The following is a 17,579-nucleotide window of genomic DNA, read 5'->3' as shown; positions in this document are numbered from 1 at the left end:
CAGCTAATTGACACATATATGGGAATATTCAAGGATTGTACAGGAAAAGTCTAAATAAGTGTCAAGTGTCTAAATTTGTATTTAACAGAACAAAATACGCTCGATTCCAATTGACTACAAAGGCAAGCAAACTGGTACCTATTCTGCAGTGGAAGTCCCACGAAAAAGCTAACTGGTATTAGACCATACGTCGACACACCCAACAAGTTGATAATAATTGTCACATACGAGGAAAACCAGATAAGGAAGGAGGAATATTATGTTGAATAGGGTATTACTATCTACTGTAACAAGGAAACTTGTTGTCGTAGTCAATAATGCGTCAGTGCTATCCAGATCCAGTTTCTATACATTTCTATTTGTTTGAGAACTATATGCGTCAGTGCTATCCAGATCCAGTTTCTATACATTTCTATTTGTTTGAGAACTATATGCGTCAGTGCTATCCAGATCCAGTTTCTATACATTTCTATTTGTTTGAGAACTATATGCGTCAGTGCTATCCAGATCCAGTTTCTATACATTTCTATTTGTTTGAGAACTATTTGCGTCAGTGCTATCCAGATCCAGTTTCTATACATTTCTATTTGTTTGAGAACTATATATGTTACAGGTAAAATATGTTCCCATTTTATTTATAAATCTCGTCAGTTATCCGTCATCGAATACTGATCAATGAATGCATATGAGGAAATTTAAACTGATAACTACATGTATGGTGGAATGAGTGGAAATGCATAATACGCTGATCAGCAGCAAGATTACTACTGATGAATTTGGTCCAAAACTCCTAATGTGAATGTATTTTATTTCTCATTTCTAGTTCTAATAGTTCGAGTGACTAAGATTTTCCTGTATATATAATTAAAAAAATACATCTTATTTATCTGTACCATCACACAATACGATATTGCAGTATTTCGACATAGCGATACATAAAAGGCCATAAAACACGTGTCCAATATGAAGACATGACACGCAAAATGTCAAGTTAAATGAGAACTCAATATCTCATGTGTCTGCCATTAGCGGCCTGGCACCGCCTGCCTGTCCTCATCTGGCCTACACCTCATATCGCCTACACTACTATCAAAACAAATTTATGGATGAGTGCACATCACACTTGTACCCTTATCTCTTAAGTAAAATGAACTCTTGCAACAAGATAACAAAGAATGTAAATGACTTTTGATACTGTAATTTCATTTTGTATATGAGATCATCTTCACAACTCAAATGTTTTCACAAAATCAAATATCATAAATACACATGTATTATCATAGCACTGTACATTTATATCCATCACCTTCATGTTTTATTACATAAGCACTACATCATTACTAGCAAAATTACTGTAATTTGATGAAATGTCCAACTGCATCCAGAAACTGGATCACTGATCTTCTGCCAACAGCAAGCTGCTGCTTCAGTCTCTCGATCCTTGCATCTCGGTCTCTGTCAACACGAGCACGAGGTCTCATTGCACCACCCTGTCCAATCTGCCTTCTTGGCCGTCTATCTGCTGTCTCGATCTTCTTGAGTTCTTTGACAAACTGGAAGATGTTGGGATGGGTTCTCGGCATTCTCTTCTTCAGGCCGTTGTGGAAACCTTCAAGATGGTTGTTGGAGCGTGGACCGGTGTTCTCGTGTTGATTCCACAGGGCTCGAGGGAACGTGGCATTGAAGTCCACTTACGTGCTGGTGACGTAGTCGTTGAACCCATCTGATCTGCTGCCCATATGGACCTTGCTCCATCACTTCAATCCAGGCATCATGGACTTCAGCTAGGGGTAGAAGCGGCAACGCTGCAGTTCTTCTGATGTGGGTCTGCACTGCTGGGTTGTCGGTGTAGTCTCGGGCCAGGCCTCTGTCCATAACTTGTCTCCACAGAGCCTGGGCGTAGTGGAAAAAGCATCCTCTGACGGAACTTGCTGGGAAGACATCGCTGATGGCACTGATGACAGCTGCTTCGTAGTCTGTCTGGATGATGTCTGGAGAGAGGTCTACCCCAGTCCTTGTGCCAACAACATCCTTCAGCAAGGTGAACAGTAATAATAATAACAGAATAATTGGATTATATCAGGTAAGGTAATGTATACACACTTACAAAACATTTGAGATGAGTAGACCTGTTAAATGATCAAAGTGGGTTATGACAGTAATCCTGTATAAACAGTCAAAATAAACTCAAGGATCAAAGGCCCATGTACTCAGGTCATTAATTGATATAAATGAATGAAATCATTAATGGGTTAATGGACAGTACCATTCTACACAACAGGGGTGTGGAAGAAACCATTTGTATTTAGTGAAGGCCATATGAGGTGTATGCGATATAAGGTGTAGATGAGGGCAAGCCACCGCCTGTCCACGGAGTACGAAGTACACGTTGGAGATTGATAGCTCACAAACCCTGTATTGTTGTTACGAGGTGATTTCCAAATTTAAACGCAAAGGTTCAACAAGAAATCTATTCATGTAGAACTTAATTGTGAAATAAATAAATGATTACACAAGATCAACGAGTAATTAATTATATTTAAAAACAGCTTTAGATATACATTCACAAAAGAGCCATGGAAGGATCTGGACATTGTTAATTCATACGAATATTGCTGTTACACATGTAGTATGCAGTCCAGCATTGTCACCTTGAAACATAATTAACGTGATGAAAACGTGCGGCTACACAATTCCATCACAAGAGCGCTGTGCTGTTCAGTTGCCTGGCACTGGGTTTGTTCTTCCGGTGTGAAAGAAATCCGCCCGTATTATTACGCTGCAAAAGCATATTCTGTTGATCAGCCTTCGTCGGCCGGTACACCCCTAGCGTCCAAACATCCTCAGTACCTCATAAACGTCTCTTTTCAGTATCGTTTCTACAACTGACTGCAATCCTCCGTGAAATAACGTCATAGTTAAACAGATGCTAACAGTCAACTTTTAGTCAATTTTTAGTCAATGTTGTGTCTGTAACTCAATTTCACTGTTTCGGAACATCGCATCAGTTTGTTACTATCGCTCTGTTGCGCGATATCGTGTTGATATGTCGGAGCGATATGGCGATGACCACCCTCAGAAAATCTTTTTATAACCTGTTGTAGAAAATGCAGAGAACCACAACAGGAATACCTCTGTGACACATCTTACCATCGACAACATATGTTTTATGTGCACCAACCCTGCCTGTCAAAGGCTAGTGTTGATTACACACCAACATGATCTAATGACGTCATAATTAAACCGACGCTAACAGTCAACATTTTGACATCGTTAGAAAACGAAAGAAAACATTTTTACACAGGTTCTACATTAAACCCAATATGCATAAAATGAATTTACTTTTCAATAACTCACGACTAGGAACATTGAGAAAACTGTCCAAATTCTGTAAAATCATCATGTCATTGTTTAAATATATCAAGTAACGCTCCCTCTTTCTGAATTGAACATATATTGCTACCATAGTAAATCTGGTTAAATATACATGTATGCTCGGCAAAGATGTTTTTGTATGTATTCTATATTCATATGTATATGTATTATGTTGTTGAAATACTTTTGTACCTCTGAGTGTAAATAAAGTTCTGTTCAGTTCAGATAACACATAACCACCCCACTGCATAACCCTGCACGTGCACTGATCACGTTGTCATGTGGTGTTACTTGTCTCATATGCATGTAACTGCTGTTGTACTGTCGCCATATCGTGTCGTGTTGTCATAATGTCGTGTCGTTCATCCACCGCATCGTCTCATTCTAACGCTTATTCAGTGTGTGTTTACTCTGTGTCGTTTGTGTCTGTATCGCAATATCACTGTATCGTATCGGAACATCGTGTCAGTTCGACTATCGCTTTGTTGCGCGATATCGTGTTGATATGTAGGAACGATATGGCGATGGTCTCCCTCAGTGACTGAGTGAGTGAGTATGGTTTTACGCCGCTTTTAGCAATATTCCAGCAATATCCAGCGGGGAATACCAGAAATGGGCTTCACACATTGTACCCATGTCGGGAATCGAACCCGGGTCTTCGGCGTGACGAGCGAACGCTTAAACTACTAGGCTACCCGACCGCGCCGGTTTCCCTCAGGAAACATTGTATCTTTTTATAACCTGTTGTAGAAAATGCAGAGAACTACAACATGAATATCTCTGTGACACATCTTACCATCGACAACATATGTTTTATGTGCACTAAACCTGCCTTTAAAAGTCTAGTGATGATTATACACAAACATGAACTAGCTGGACCTTGGCTGACTGCGTCATCAAAGCATTCACTCACACACAGTGATTCAATAGCACTTCCTCGTAGTTATCTACGCATTCCTTGATTTGTAACAATTCTTATCCAGTATATTCTGACAACACAAACGAGACCTATGTAGAACAAGGATGTAAAATATTGTTGTATATAAGAGGCCGTGTCACTGATGGCATACTCACACCCGCTTGGGTCGACCTGTCACATGTGGATTTGATTTTCCATCCAGTCATCTCAGGAGACATCTGGGATCTTCATCCCTTATTTTCATGGGAACCAGAAACAGCCGAGTGAGAGGATGAATTACAAGTACTTCCGTTTGGTTGTTCTTTTGACGGTGCTGCAGAGTGGCAAGGGTAAGTAACTCTGTTGTGGTTTTATTTGCCACGTTTCTTTGACAAATCACTGTTGTCACCAAAGTAAATCTCTGTTTGGAAACTATCTATTAACTGTTATTATTACAAAGAATAAAGATGTATGGTTTAATCGGTTTTTCAATCAACAGCGAATTTCACACATATTGATACCATAATTGTCACACGGTTGGAGATAACCAAATACTTGTCCATGCAGAATTTCGAACACATAATTGAATGACACTTGAATCTGCATAATTTGTTGGGATCCCAATAACTTAATTATTTGTGATTTGTATTTGATAAACACGATCTTGAATCCAAGTCTTCTTAAGATTAGATATTGTATGACCTCGTATGAGGTCAAGAATACCATAGATGAAATGAGACAAGCAAAATTGAGGTATATTCATTTCTGTTCATGAAAACAAAACATCTTTCAAATAGCCATAAATAATTCTTAAAATCGTACGCTGTAAAAAAAGGTGTTCAGGTATTTAACACGGACTTGACATGTTCAATAAAGGTTTTTGCGTGTTGCATCTCATCACGTTTAAGATCTATACACACAAACAGTGCTTGAATGTCAAAATCCGCCAGATCAAAGAAATCATATCATAAAAAGGTATGGATTTTTAAAATATGTTTAGGACTTTAATGTAGGGGACAAAAAACATGTTTAGGTTTGTCGTAAAAATCGAAAAACAAATTTTACGTTAAGGAGAACATACGAGTAATAAGCATGTTCTCTTTATTAACACACGTCCCAAGTTACTTAAATATGAAATACTTTTATACTCTGACAAAACATACTGCCATGGTGAATATTTAAAAAATAAACAAGAGCCCTTTGTAGTTTTTATCTATAACGTTTGCGTCACCGTTGCGTGCTGGCCGCAAAATGTGTTATCTGTTGATCACTGAGTCATTTTACAATGCATTGAACAAAGCTCTTTACAATTGCCTGGGGTTTCAAATGAATATTTTATTTTCAAAACCTTTATGTGCTGTACAAACTTTTGAAAAAATAAATACATTCAGAGCGTTCTGACATGTGTCATGTAACCGAAGTCTACTATCACAAGGTCCTCACATCATACTATGCTGGTTCGGGTCCCACTGGCGACACATGTTTTCCTACAAATTTTGAAATCTGTGATTTGAGTGTCAAAGTGAAAACAAACTAAGCATTCAGTTAATTATATGTTTACATTAATTATTGTATGACCGAATGATTGTTGGGCGGTCCATTCATGGAAAATAATGGATCCCCTTAACATTACATTGACTTCACAGATGTGTCACCCATATGTGTCATCACTGATTTTCAATGATCCATTCCTATAATTACAGTCAGCATTTTTACGTCCAATGGAATCTGTTTCTGAAGAAAAGGGAGACTGTTTATTCTATGGCGTTGAAGTTTTGAATTCTTTCGAAAACATTCTCAGTCTGCTAAAGAGGCTTCATATAATTTGTTACTCAACCCATAATTCCTCATGTATTTGGGTATTTGACAAAACTTAACTGACAACAACTTACTATACATGTTCCCTATGGTCAATACGGGTACGAATAGGTTCACAGTACCACATTCTTGTAAAGCAAGGACCAGTGGTCAGGGTCTGTGACTTTGCCCCGAAGTTTTGGGACATCGACCATGCTTTCAACAATTGCTTGCCTGATCCAGATTCGATTATAGATATAACTAATTTTGCTGCAGAATTGTTGTTTGTTTGTTTGTTATATAACGTTATTGGGACACGACGACATGCAATTTACCAAGTCACCGAACCTGTCTACCCAAACCATACAGTCTCCTCTTACGACCATCATAGGTTGCTGGGGACCTACACATTCTTAACCGGAATCCCGACAAAAAAATAACAAATACTATTGATGATCATGATAATATAGTTAGTTTTAAATACTGATTGATCCCTGATTGGTGACTTTCTCATTGTGACTGCGGGGCCTTACTATTACACATTCACGAATGTAACAACTATTGGCTCTTACATTTAGTTAACTTACTGACGGTAATACAGGATTTATTTTTATAAAAGGGTCATTTTATTATTTTACTTAACACATAAATCCATGAAATATTTCTCAAAAAGTATTGTTGTCATGACGAAAGCGTAAAGGGGCCAGGATACACGCCAAAATGCAAAAGTATTAAGGGGTGATTTTCAGTTCTTGTCACTGCGTGGCCATGGCCCTGATTTTTGAAGCATTTTCACAGTAACTCCAACAGTTCCTCTCGCTTACTGCTGACAATATAGAGATTGAAGTGAAGGTGTTTGTGACGTCATGAGTAGCTGTTTGTAGTACATGCAGCACCATAATGTGAGCAGAGCACCCCTCTAAAATTATCAGGTACATTGAGTTGGTCTGTCGTTGTGACCGACGGTTCCAGCGTATCCGGCAGATCCACGGCCGTTGTTGAATAGAGCGACTCACATAATGGGACTATTTCATTGGCACTGTCCTTGTAGAATGTTATTACACTTGGAGGGTTCCTTTGGCCTATGAAGGACATTCCTCAAACTGTTGCGATATTGACCACGTCATAGCACGGACACAGTTATTTGAGTTCTGCACATTGTCCTGCCGATGGGTGTGGTTCAAGGGTACAGCACATCTGTCATCTTTTGATCTCGCTGCCAACAATACCAGAATTCAGTACATTATATATGGATGTAATATCGTTTTGAATTGACTTTACAGGTGAAGACTACGTGGTGGCTCTGGCATATAGAGGCAAATACTCGTACATCAGGTACACAGCTGGAGAAACCGGGGGCCTGATGGAGATACAGTATCCACACTTCGCCTATAGAACATCCAGTGAAGTGGGTCCCTTCAATGGGGGTTCACGCAGTGTTACCGATAAGATGAAAATCACTAGTGTTGTAGAAAATACAGCTGTCGTTGTAAGCGGAAGTGACGAAGATGTAAATATTCTGGTAGAAGCTGATGGTTTATTCTCTCCATTTCCTGTATCTGTCCTTGGGACCAAGTACTTTGTACCTTCCAGTCTTGCACCTAACAGTTATTATCGATCCTTGCTACTGATAATTACACACAACATGAGCACTGATGTTAAACTATTATTTCAAATGGGAAAAGGAAGTGTTTACTTTGTCAACTACGAATATGGTGACGGCGATACTCTGTCCATCAAACTTGATCCATATCAAACGTTGATGATAAACACCCCACATGATCTGAATGGAACAGTAATTAACAGTGAACACAATGTGGCCGTCTACAGTGGTATAGACTATGCCTCGAAGTACACTGTGTATGACCAACTATTGCCTGTCAAGCACCACGGACAGGAGTATGTTGTTGCTGTTGATGACACCAAGCTGGAGCTGCAGATCATCAGTGAACACAGCCACGTGCACATCACTTTCAGTACCGGGGCCACAGTCTCCACTGGTGAGCGTCGTCTCTATAACCGCTCACTTCAACTGGGAGAGAGTCTTCACTTCACCACCACACACCCAGTACTGGTGACACTCAGTAGAGCGGATGGTTACAGCAGTGCCTTCGCAACTGTACCACCTGTACACTCTTACGTCACACACAGGGGTGTCTGGCTTCTGGGTAACAAACTTAATACAACATTAAAGATAATAACTGTGAAGACAGCGAGAGTGTTGATTAAAAACGAACAACTAAACGATGTTCTGACATGGATGGATGTACCGGGCAGCAGATACAAAGTTGGCACAGTGAAGTCAACCAAAGGGTATACATCTTTTACGTTCATTTCCAGCGACCTCCCCTTCACAGGTCTGTCCTTTTATAACGGATCGGTCCATAACATCGGCTACAAATTGTCTGCAGAGGAAGCAGTGCAGTATACAGGTATGTGTCACAGTTTCCGTCATGATAATGGCATTATAGTTATCAACGAACTACGTTTGAATACATTGATTGACTGTGTAGTTAGTACATGTGTGTAATGTTTTCATGATGTTGTCTGAGGCGCAGTGTCATTTAGCTCGCATGCCATTATATTACTAAACTATTTTTAAAAGCGGAGTTAAAGACTTATTTCATAACAAATGGTTACAAGCTAAACACTATTCTGTACTTCTGACAAATTTCTTTTTAGACCTATGCATGTAGGAAACTTGTCAAAGAATGGGGTCTCTTCGACTGTTGCCTATTGATAATCTTTCACAACATAACGTTGTATTAATCAAAATCAATTATTCTAATATAGACATCTGTGCCAGAGAAGATACTGGTATTACTTTGTCTTTAATTCGCTAATCATAAGGTTTATTAAATACATAAACATTAACATTCCATACAGGGGAAAGTTACTTGATGGCATTGCCGGGATACGATCCCTCCTCCTACGATCCCCTGATACTCGCCACTGCTGGGGAGACAGGAGGCCAGTGGCAGGTACAGGATCCTATCTCCGGGCGCGTCTGGTCTCGACGCTTCAATCCTTACAACACAGACTACTTTTATCCTAATACCACAACAACCAAGGTAGTGCTTGTGCATGTGAGAGATGAGACTATTCAGATCAGTGGTCGACTGACCCCTTACACATTATTTTCTCCCCTTCCTGTGTCTGCGCTAGGCACCAAGTACATCATTTCTTCCTGTCTTCTTACTAACAACATGTATAGAAGCACAGGGTACAAAGCAGTCTTAGTGATAGCAACACACAGCAAGAAGGTGGATGTTGACATCATCTTCCGATTGGAGGGCAACGTGACCTACAACGGCAGGACGTACAGCGACGGGGACACCCTCAGTATGAGATTAGATAAATATAAGACTTTCTCCATAAACAGTTCATCTGATATGACCAGAACCATTGTTAATGCCACGGAAACAATAGCTGTCTACAGTGGAACATACGATATGCGCCATAGAGTCTTTGCAACTCATGAGCAATTACTGCCTGTGAAACATTATGGCAGTGAGTATATTCTCGCTATCCAAGATTCTTCTTACTATCGAACGTCCATGGGTACCCTACCATACCAACTTCAAGTTGTTACTGACCACAGTGACGCAAGCATCATGTTTAATAACGGTTCTTCCGTCTCTGTGGGTAAAGATGGACTGTACCGTGAACAATTTGGAAGTTTTGAAACATTTTACTTCAACACCACAAGGCCAGCCATGGTCACATTGTGTACTATTGGGACGTATTATCATTTTGTCCCTGATGGGTTAATTGTAGTACCACCAGTATCCCTCTACTCTAAACAAACAACCCTACAAGTCCAAGGTATCAGGGAAATAATGACAGATAAAGACAACAACAATGTACAAGTTCAAGAAATGCCTGCCCTTCTCTCTACAGTTTTCAGTCCTCCAATAAAGTGGACGAAAGTTCCAGGTACAAGATACAAAGTGGGAACATTACCAAGTGGTCAACACATAACAACAATTCGTTCAAATTTTTCCTTTGCTGTCCTTGGATACGGTAGATTTGCCATATACAACGGAGGATACAATTTTAGGACATATCTTGATGCAGGTAGGTCTTTTCATGTACATTTATACGTAAAACTTAAAAGCCTACATTCCTTCGATGCCTTATTTCTTTATGTAGGTACGTAGGTCCTTCAGTTCTTTACTTGGAGTCAACCTTCTCCTCAAGACACATGTCCATGTACCTACAGATGTGTAAGGGCAATTCTTTGAAGCAAGAATCAACAGTATTTGCATGGCCGTTTGAGAACAAAGCCTGACGTTGTAGGTCCAATGCCATGTGGTGATTTCGAATCGGAATGGTTTTCAAGTACTTAATGTGCCGATGCTCATAATATTAATCACTGGCTTGTTTGATTCAGACTAGATTATGTTTAGGCCACCGTAATACACCTGGAATATTGTTGTGTGCGTTGAACAATAAACACAGTATGTGCCGACTAAACTGGGGTCGGGTAGTCGATATCTGTGACTTTGCTCATTGTTATTGTGTCCTGAATACGGAGATCGTTGGTCGTTCTTTCATTCACTGGTTTGCCTATTCTAGGCATAATTATTAACAGGTTAACATATTGCTTATTGCAGCGTTAAGCAACTTATACTCACTCTCTTACTGCCGTGTGACTGCGGAATTGTGTTAAAGGAGTTTAGATAAAAATAGTAGTTGGTCCGACAAACGCAACGTTGTCAATAATATGTAACAATCATTGTGCCTTTTATTCGTATAAACGAAGCCAACACACCCTTCTGCAATATATACTGCTCGGTATACTGCCATGCTTGTGTCAGTTATCCAGACACTTCATACATTGAATTGCTTTGCTGATTCGTTCCAGAAGCATCCACGCCAGATGGAATTAATGAAAACACGTTAAACACGGGTGATTCTTTTCAAGGTAAATGGGTAATGGTATTCCTTTTCCCGTCCGTCGTCCATCGTCTGCCATGTTTATCTTCTTTGCCATATATATGTCGTGGTACAGCTTATATATATGTCGTGGTACAGCTTATTGCAACGTTAAACATATTTTACTCTCTCATTAACGTGTTACTGCGGAAGTGTGTCAAAGGAGTTAAGAAAAAATAGTAGGTCTCCACTAACAACTTTCTCAATAATGCGTAACAGTCATTGTGTCTACTATTCATGTTCAAAGTGGCCTCAAACCAAACCAGCTCATTCTTCTGTATGTTTGAACCTGTGCACTGCTTGGTGTACTTCTATTCTTGTGTCAGTTATCAAGACAATACATACATTGAATACCTTCACTGATTCATTCCAGTGACCTCTACGCCAGATGGAATTGGAAACAAGTTAAATACAGAAGGTTCCTTACAAGGTGAATGTTAAATATGATTCTTTTTCTCGTCCGTCGTCCACCATGTGCCATGTGTATCCACATTCTACTTTGCCTTGAAACTTATACCTATCAACATATATTGATGTATTCGTTACGCGGACCTGTTTTCGAGCTGATCATAAAAGTCACCACCATTATATTGTACAACTTAAACACTGATTTGCGATTGTTTTGTGAAACAAGGCCAAGGATTGATTGTAGCTGTCACAGATACGCTGGAATACCAGACTTTTATTAAGCAGACAGGTCATAATAACAAAGCTGTGAGTGATATTCTTTCACTATCTTCTTCCCCCATGCTCAGCGGCATTTATACTGTTGATTTGTTATCATGTCTGAAACATGAAGGACGTTATTTCTGTGTCAAAAACAACAACGTTAATATCAGTGAAGAAAACGATAGTTGCCATGCCAACGACATCATCATTCAGTGATGTGATGAGTGCAAAACGCCATGTCTGTATATCGTGATATGTGGCCTTTTATGAAATATTACAGTCCTTTTGATTTGTAAAAACATTCAATTATTTTTAAAAATATATTCATTTCAGCAGACAATCCGAACAACGCAGCACTGATCGTGGGGATAATCTGTGGGACTGTTATTGTGGCTCTCCTGGTCGCCTTTATGTCATATGTATTCTACATGTAAGTGTTTATATTTGTAAGTGTTTATATGTTTAAAAATTGTAGTTAACTGAGATTTATTTCTCAAACGTGATCGTTCTTAACTCTTAAATAAGTCGATAACCACAACATTCAAATCGTCGAAACGTATTACAATCTCTTGAACAAGGGATAAAGTTCCATGGATATACAACTTCTTTATTACAATGAAAGCGGCGTTTTGGTGTTGATACTTACACCGGAACGTCGCTTTTATTGTCATAAAGAAGTTGTATATCCATAGAACTGTATCCCTTGTTCATTATGCAAACTTCGAAAAGCCACTTAAAGACGTTATCTCTTAAACATGTTACTCAGCAATACCCTCTTAAAAAGTACGGGATACTTGGAAATAACTTAGAATTTCCAAACTTGTATGATATATTAGTTTCGAGTAATAATTGCATGATAATAACGAATTGGGAACACATTACAACCGGTAGTGAAGTATAAGAGTTGATGTTTTTGGATCAGTAGTGCGTACTACCGCCACGTTTGTCAAACATTCATTCAATTGACGAGGCATACCGCGTATGAGGCGTCATAGTGATGCCACCCGCCACAAAATACGACCCACCGCCAAGTCTGTCATGATGTCTCAGTTTGACATTGGCTTAACGTTCATTTCGACGTCGCCGGACACGACCACACCTATCAAGGACGTGCAAAGTGAATCGGGACTCATCTGAAAAATGACACGTGACCAGCGACGATTACCCCATTTATGACGTTGTCTACACCATTGACCTCTGTTGGCTAGATGACGATTTGTAAGTGGCGGCACAACACGTGGCTGTTGAGCATAGATGATGAGCTGCTTGTAGGTGATTTCTAATCGTTTGACCCGTACTCCAGTTGCCTGAAGTTTGCAGCAGCTTGATTCGCCGTTTGAGCTCGATTTTGTAGAGCCTGGTTTCGGATCAGTCGATCCTGTACTCTTGTCGTTGACCTCCTGGAACGCCTGAAAGAGGACGATTGTCACACTTGCATAGGATGTTTGTCGTCAACACCTGTTCTTTTACTGGTATTAACATTTATATTTCATGATCCCCTCCATTTTTTAAGAGAATAATTTATGAAAGTGATCGTCCATATCCACAATTCAGCAATTGGAAGACTAAGACTCAAAACCAAATCAAGTTAGTGTTGCTATAGATGCAGCCCGTAGCAGCATATATGACTGCTGCAAGTACATAAATGAGAACTAGCTGCTGAGAGCTTGAGGAATCAGCCACGTGACGCATTGTAACCATTTGAACCGAATTTATGTCGGCTGTAATGACAAACAGGGTGTCATTTGGACGTATTCTGTGCGTGAATTAACTCAAGGATGAACCGCAAATTCAAGATCACATGTATAGAAACAGCTCGCGATATCAGCGGTTTTGTCCTGTCCCACTGGTAACATACATAGTTAATTGTGGAGTACACACAGACAGGATGAGATATGTGTGATACTATAGCAGTATCAGTCGTAGGGTATGTGCGTGGTGAAACCCAATAATATTTTCGTGAACAAGGAAATGGATAGGATATAGAAACTATTTCATGCCCTTTTAAATATAATATATCTGGCTGTAACAGATATTTCTGGTATCACAAGCATATGATTATTTTAGTTTACTTGATATGAGTGTCTTAGCTACCATAAGTCATGTAAATATAGAAATCCTTTCTCAGTTACAGTTCCAGCTACCTTATTTTATTATTTGTTCAACCCCCCCTCATACATAAACAATAACAAACAGCCATTTAACTGAGCAAGCTTCTGCGTGATAAGTTTTATGATAGATTATTTCTCTCTCTAATACACCCTTTGCACTGCCTAACACTGTAGTCCAATCCCTTCCTCTTTCAAGTCCCTTTGTCTTTCTGGTCAGATAAGGTACTCAGCTAATCTGTACACTGGACACCTCAGAAGTTCTGGGGTCACTACACATATATTCTTTGAGGGATACAAGCGTATCTTATTCTGTTTATCATTGTGAATCTGAAGAAAATGATTTAATACTTTAATACTCGCTGTTTGGCTGTATCTTACGTTGGATTAACTACAGTAATTTGTGTGACTGTTTCTCTTTTTAAGCCGCAAGAACACGATGCCACTTAAGAGTGTTGAAGCACAAGGCGCCGATGCTCCCTCGACCTCCAACATCTACACTGTGCCTGACAGTGTCGCTGAAGGTGCAGCAGATGAGGCCACCTACACGGAGATAACAACTAATTGCACACCTCTCGACGTTAGCATCGCTGACAGTTCTGCCATATATGTCAATTTCGAAGGTGGAAAATAACTCGAAACAAAGCAAACATGAATTAGAACTGTTATAGAAACCGATTCCGAGACATTTAGCTGTCTTATTGTCTTAAACTACGGTTATAAAGAATTCGAAGGAACCACTAACTTTAGTTTGTTATAACCGTAGTTCGTTATAAGCATATATACAGCATAACTATAGCAAATAGTCGGGACCAAAAAATCATTTCGTTATATCCGTCAGTTCGTTATAAGCGTGTTCGTTATAAACGTACTTTACTGTAGATACATTCTCTCAAACACACTGAGTAAATTTTTAAACATTCATGTTATAAACATTTAATGATTTGTGTACATATGTTTTATTTTCATAAGGATAAATCTAAAGTCGTATTCATGTGACTTTTCAGAGTTTATTTAACAATTAGGACATGTATCAGAAGGCACAAAGAGCTTTGATTGTATTACATTTAATTTCAAAAGGTAAGTACTGTCGTATTAAGGTCATGAAATTGTATCTGCTACAGTTTGAGTAAAGTACAAGGCATCAACCAGGACATGATTCACGGACATAGCTGCCCCCAACAACTGAAATTTATAAAACACAGAATGAAACATTTCAATGTGTTCTTTGCCTTCAGAAACAATCTCTGACCGTGCCATTTAACTAATATGTTTGTAGAACTGTCAGATGAGGGAGTATTTATTGAACAGGTTCCAGAACCAACTTGGTTTTATTTATATTATCATGTAAAGTAGAATCATTAACAATACCGCTACATGTTGATTGTGGAAATGGTTTCTTCGTTTCTATTCCTCTACTCATTGGAAAAGGAAGAATGAATTTTGGAAACAACATTGTGAAGCCTCATTTTAGTTTTTAGTGTACCATTTCACTCACTGGGCTGCAATTGTGAATCAGGGGGTCGATTTGACAGCAGTAGAGATTTTAATACTTTTTATTTTTCGTGTAGCAACTTTGTATTATATTCGTAGTGTTGTTTTTTTATCATTTTATTGTTGTTTTGGGTTTGTATTTTGGGGGATTTTTTTCGGGCGAGAGGGGGTACATTTTTGTACATTTTCTTAATAACATACATGTAGATGCAGTTTAAGAACACACTGTTAATTGTTTCGTCATTGTGGAAGTAGTAAACTGGATGCTTTTCACGGATGGTTTGGTTAAAGGTTTGTTAACAAGTATAAGCATTCATTCAAGTTAGTTTCAAATGAATGTTCAATGTGCTGAGCATATTTTCACTGTTATACAATGACTTAATATTTATATTTATTACATATGTTTTTTTTACGATAATACATATTCAGCTAGTATTTGTAAACATATATTAAGAGGTTATGTAAAATGCTCAACATAAGACTTTTCAGCATGCTCAAACCGACTTGATTAAAAAACAGTTACATATGGCGGTACTCGAGGAAGTGAACTGGTCCCATCTGCATTTGTTGTTTTTGTAGATATTGCATTGTTGCGCGGATCGTTCACGATAAGGCTATTTGGTGTTACGGGGCGTGCATAAAGCACCTCTCTTTAAAAACACATTTCAATTTGTTGTGGTGAGTATCCCTGACATCCATTTCAAGGAAAAGCACCGCACTGGGGTTAAATCGATGTTATTATTTAGTTATGTTTAATTCCAGAGTTTGCAGAGTTCTATACCCAAGCTGTGTGACTATATTGAAATAAGCAGGACAGGGCAACACTATAGCAGTCTCAAGCTAGATTTTATTTTTCAGTTTTCTTAAATTGGTTACTTGAGTTACCAGTGACAGTTTGACAGTGATTAAATTGTGTCACATACGGTGATGTGGGAGGATAGCTTTAACTGACGGTTGAAAATGTTTAATTCTTGACTCTTTTTGTGTAGCAACCTTTCATTGTATTTGACCATGTTTCTTATGATTTCATTGTTTATTGTTTACTTATACGATACAACATTTAAAATACATTCTAATAATTAATTTTTGTTATATATACTAGTATATGTGTAGTTTTGTCATTTATTCATATATGCACATCTTTATATCTGATATATTCGTATTTCTTTCATTTGCGAGAGGTTATTTCTAAATTTAAAGACCACCCCTTAAAAAACATTAAATCACCCTTGATGCTTTTGAGAGATGATTTGTTTAAGATCTGATGTCTTCACATGTATGAAATTTCATGAAGCTTTGTAAAGTTGTGTTTCTTTTGGAGATTTCTCATTGTTGTCATTGAGAGTCATAACCATAAAAAATAGCTGGAACCATAAATAATTCTTAAATGTTTCATTTTCTTAGAATTAGCTTATTTCCATCTTTCAATAAACTTTCAATAAAGTATGAAGCGACGTTCATCATTTGTAACAGCTGCGGGGTACTGCAGACTCACATTGACTTCCCTCTGCGTGTGTTTATGACAAATGCCACCAGTGGGTCCTGGCATCATCACCATTTGACAATGATTTAGAAACACATGCTCATCATATAGACGGAAGCGTACAATGTATTTATCTTTCAGCAGAAGTTTCTTGTGATTAAGGCAAAGGCGTTGTCGTCTGTATATTATTGTATTAAGATGAGGAAGATGAGGTTAGGTGTGATGTGATTACTTGAGGAAGGAAACTCAATCTGGTTGAAATCAAAATGGATCAATGCATTCAATAACAGGACCAAAACCGAAGCATACACGTTACAGATAAAAGCAACACAACCATTTCCATAGTCAGAATCAGGTGCCAGCGAAAAGTAAAATGCAAAGGCTGGTCATCAATTGTTCCCCCGAACTTAAAAGGGAATATTCAGGACAGGTAAAAGGTAAAAGGTTATTCCACTCGGGACGTATATTGGAATACATATAAAAGCTCGTTTGATAGTGTGGCTGACGGGTTTAGTGTCACTGAGTGAGAGTGCATCCAGCAGGAGGGAGGTCAGCAGCCGTGTCACCGAATGAGAGTGCGCCCAGCAGACGGGAGTTCAGCAGGCATGTCACTGAGTAACAGAACACCCAGCAGAAGGGAGGTCAGCAGCCGTGTCACTGAGTGAGAGTCCATCCAGCAGAAGGGAGGTCAGCAGCCGTGTTAGTCAGTGCGAGTACACCCAGCAGAAGGGAGGTCATCAGCCGTGTTAGTCTGTGAGAGTACACCCAGCAGAAGGGAGGTCAGCAGCCGTGTCACTGAGTGAGAGTCCATCCAGCA

The 17,579-nt window shown here is 39.0% G+C and overlaps 3 protein-coding genes across 4 annotated transcripts; 2 read left to right on the top strand and 1 right to left on the bottom strand.

The window, feature by feature from the left end:
- Nucleotides 1-1,349: 1,349 nt before the first annotated feature.
- On the bottom strand, nt 1,350-4,512 carry LOC124142514. Its single transcript, XM_048389733.1, has 3 exons — nt 4,450-4,512; nt 1,696-2,031; nt 1,350-1,553 (listed from the first exon to the last, which is right to left on the bottom strand). Exons 1-3 carry the CDS (start codon nt 4,510-4,512, stop codon nt 1,350-1,352), a joined length of 603 nt encoding a protein of 200 aa, XP_048245690.1.
- LOC124142515 (IgGFc-binding protein-like) lies at nt 4,467-8,299 on the top strand. The gene is made up of 3 exons (XM_048389732.1): nt 4,467-4,623; nt 7,354-8,154; nt 8,265-8,299. Exons 1-3 carry the CDS (start codon nt 4,566-4,568, stop codon nt 8,297-8,299), a joined length of 894 nt encoding a protein of 297 aa, XP_048245689.1. The 5' UTR covers nt 4,467-4,565.
- On the top strand, nt 8,111-16,741 carry LOC125376813. Of its 2 annotated transcripts, none has more exons than XM_048388836.1 (6): nt 8,111-8,502; nt 8,957-10,147; nt 10,938-10,997; nt 11,382-11,438; nt 12,014-12,107; nt 14,212-16,741. In XM_048388836.1, exons 1-6 carry the CDS (start codon nt 8,331-8,333, stop codon nt 14,417-14,419), a joined length of 1,782 nt encoding a protein of 593 aa, XP_048244793.1. In that variant the 5' UTR covers nt 8,111-8,330; the 3' UTR covers nt 14,420-16,741. The 2 variants fall into 2 exon arrangements, with proteins under 2 accessions (XP_048244793.1, XP_048244792.1); XM_048388835.1 differs by having other exon boundaries at nt 12,011-12,107.
- The last annotated feature ends 838 nt before the right edge of the window (nt 16,742-17,579 follow it).

Source organism: Haliotis rufescens, unplaced genomic scaffold (assembly GCF_023055435.1).
Source record: "Haliotis rufescens isolate VD_foot unplaced genomic scaffold, xgHalRufe1.0.p SCAF_8, whole genome shotgun sequence".
Taxonomy (NCBI): Eukaryota; Metazoa; Mollusca; class Gastropoda; order Lepetellida; family Haliotidae; genus Haliotis; species Haliotis rufescens.
This window is presented reverse-complemented; position numbering and strand designations above follow the sequence as displayed.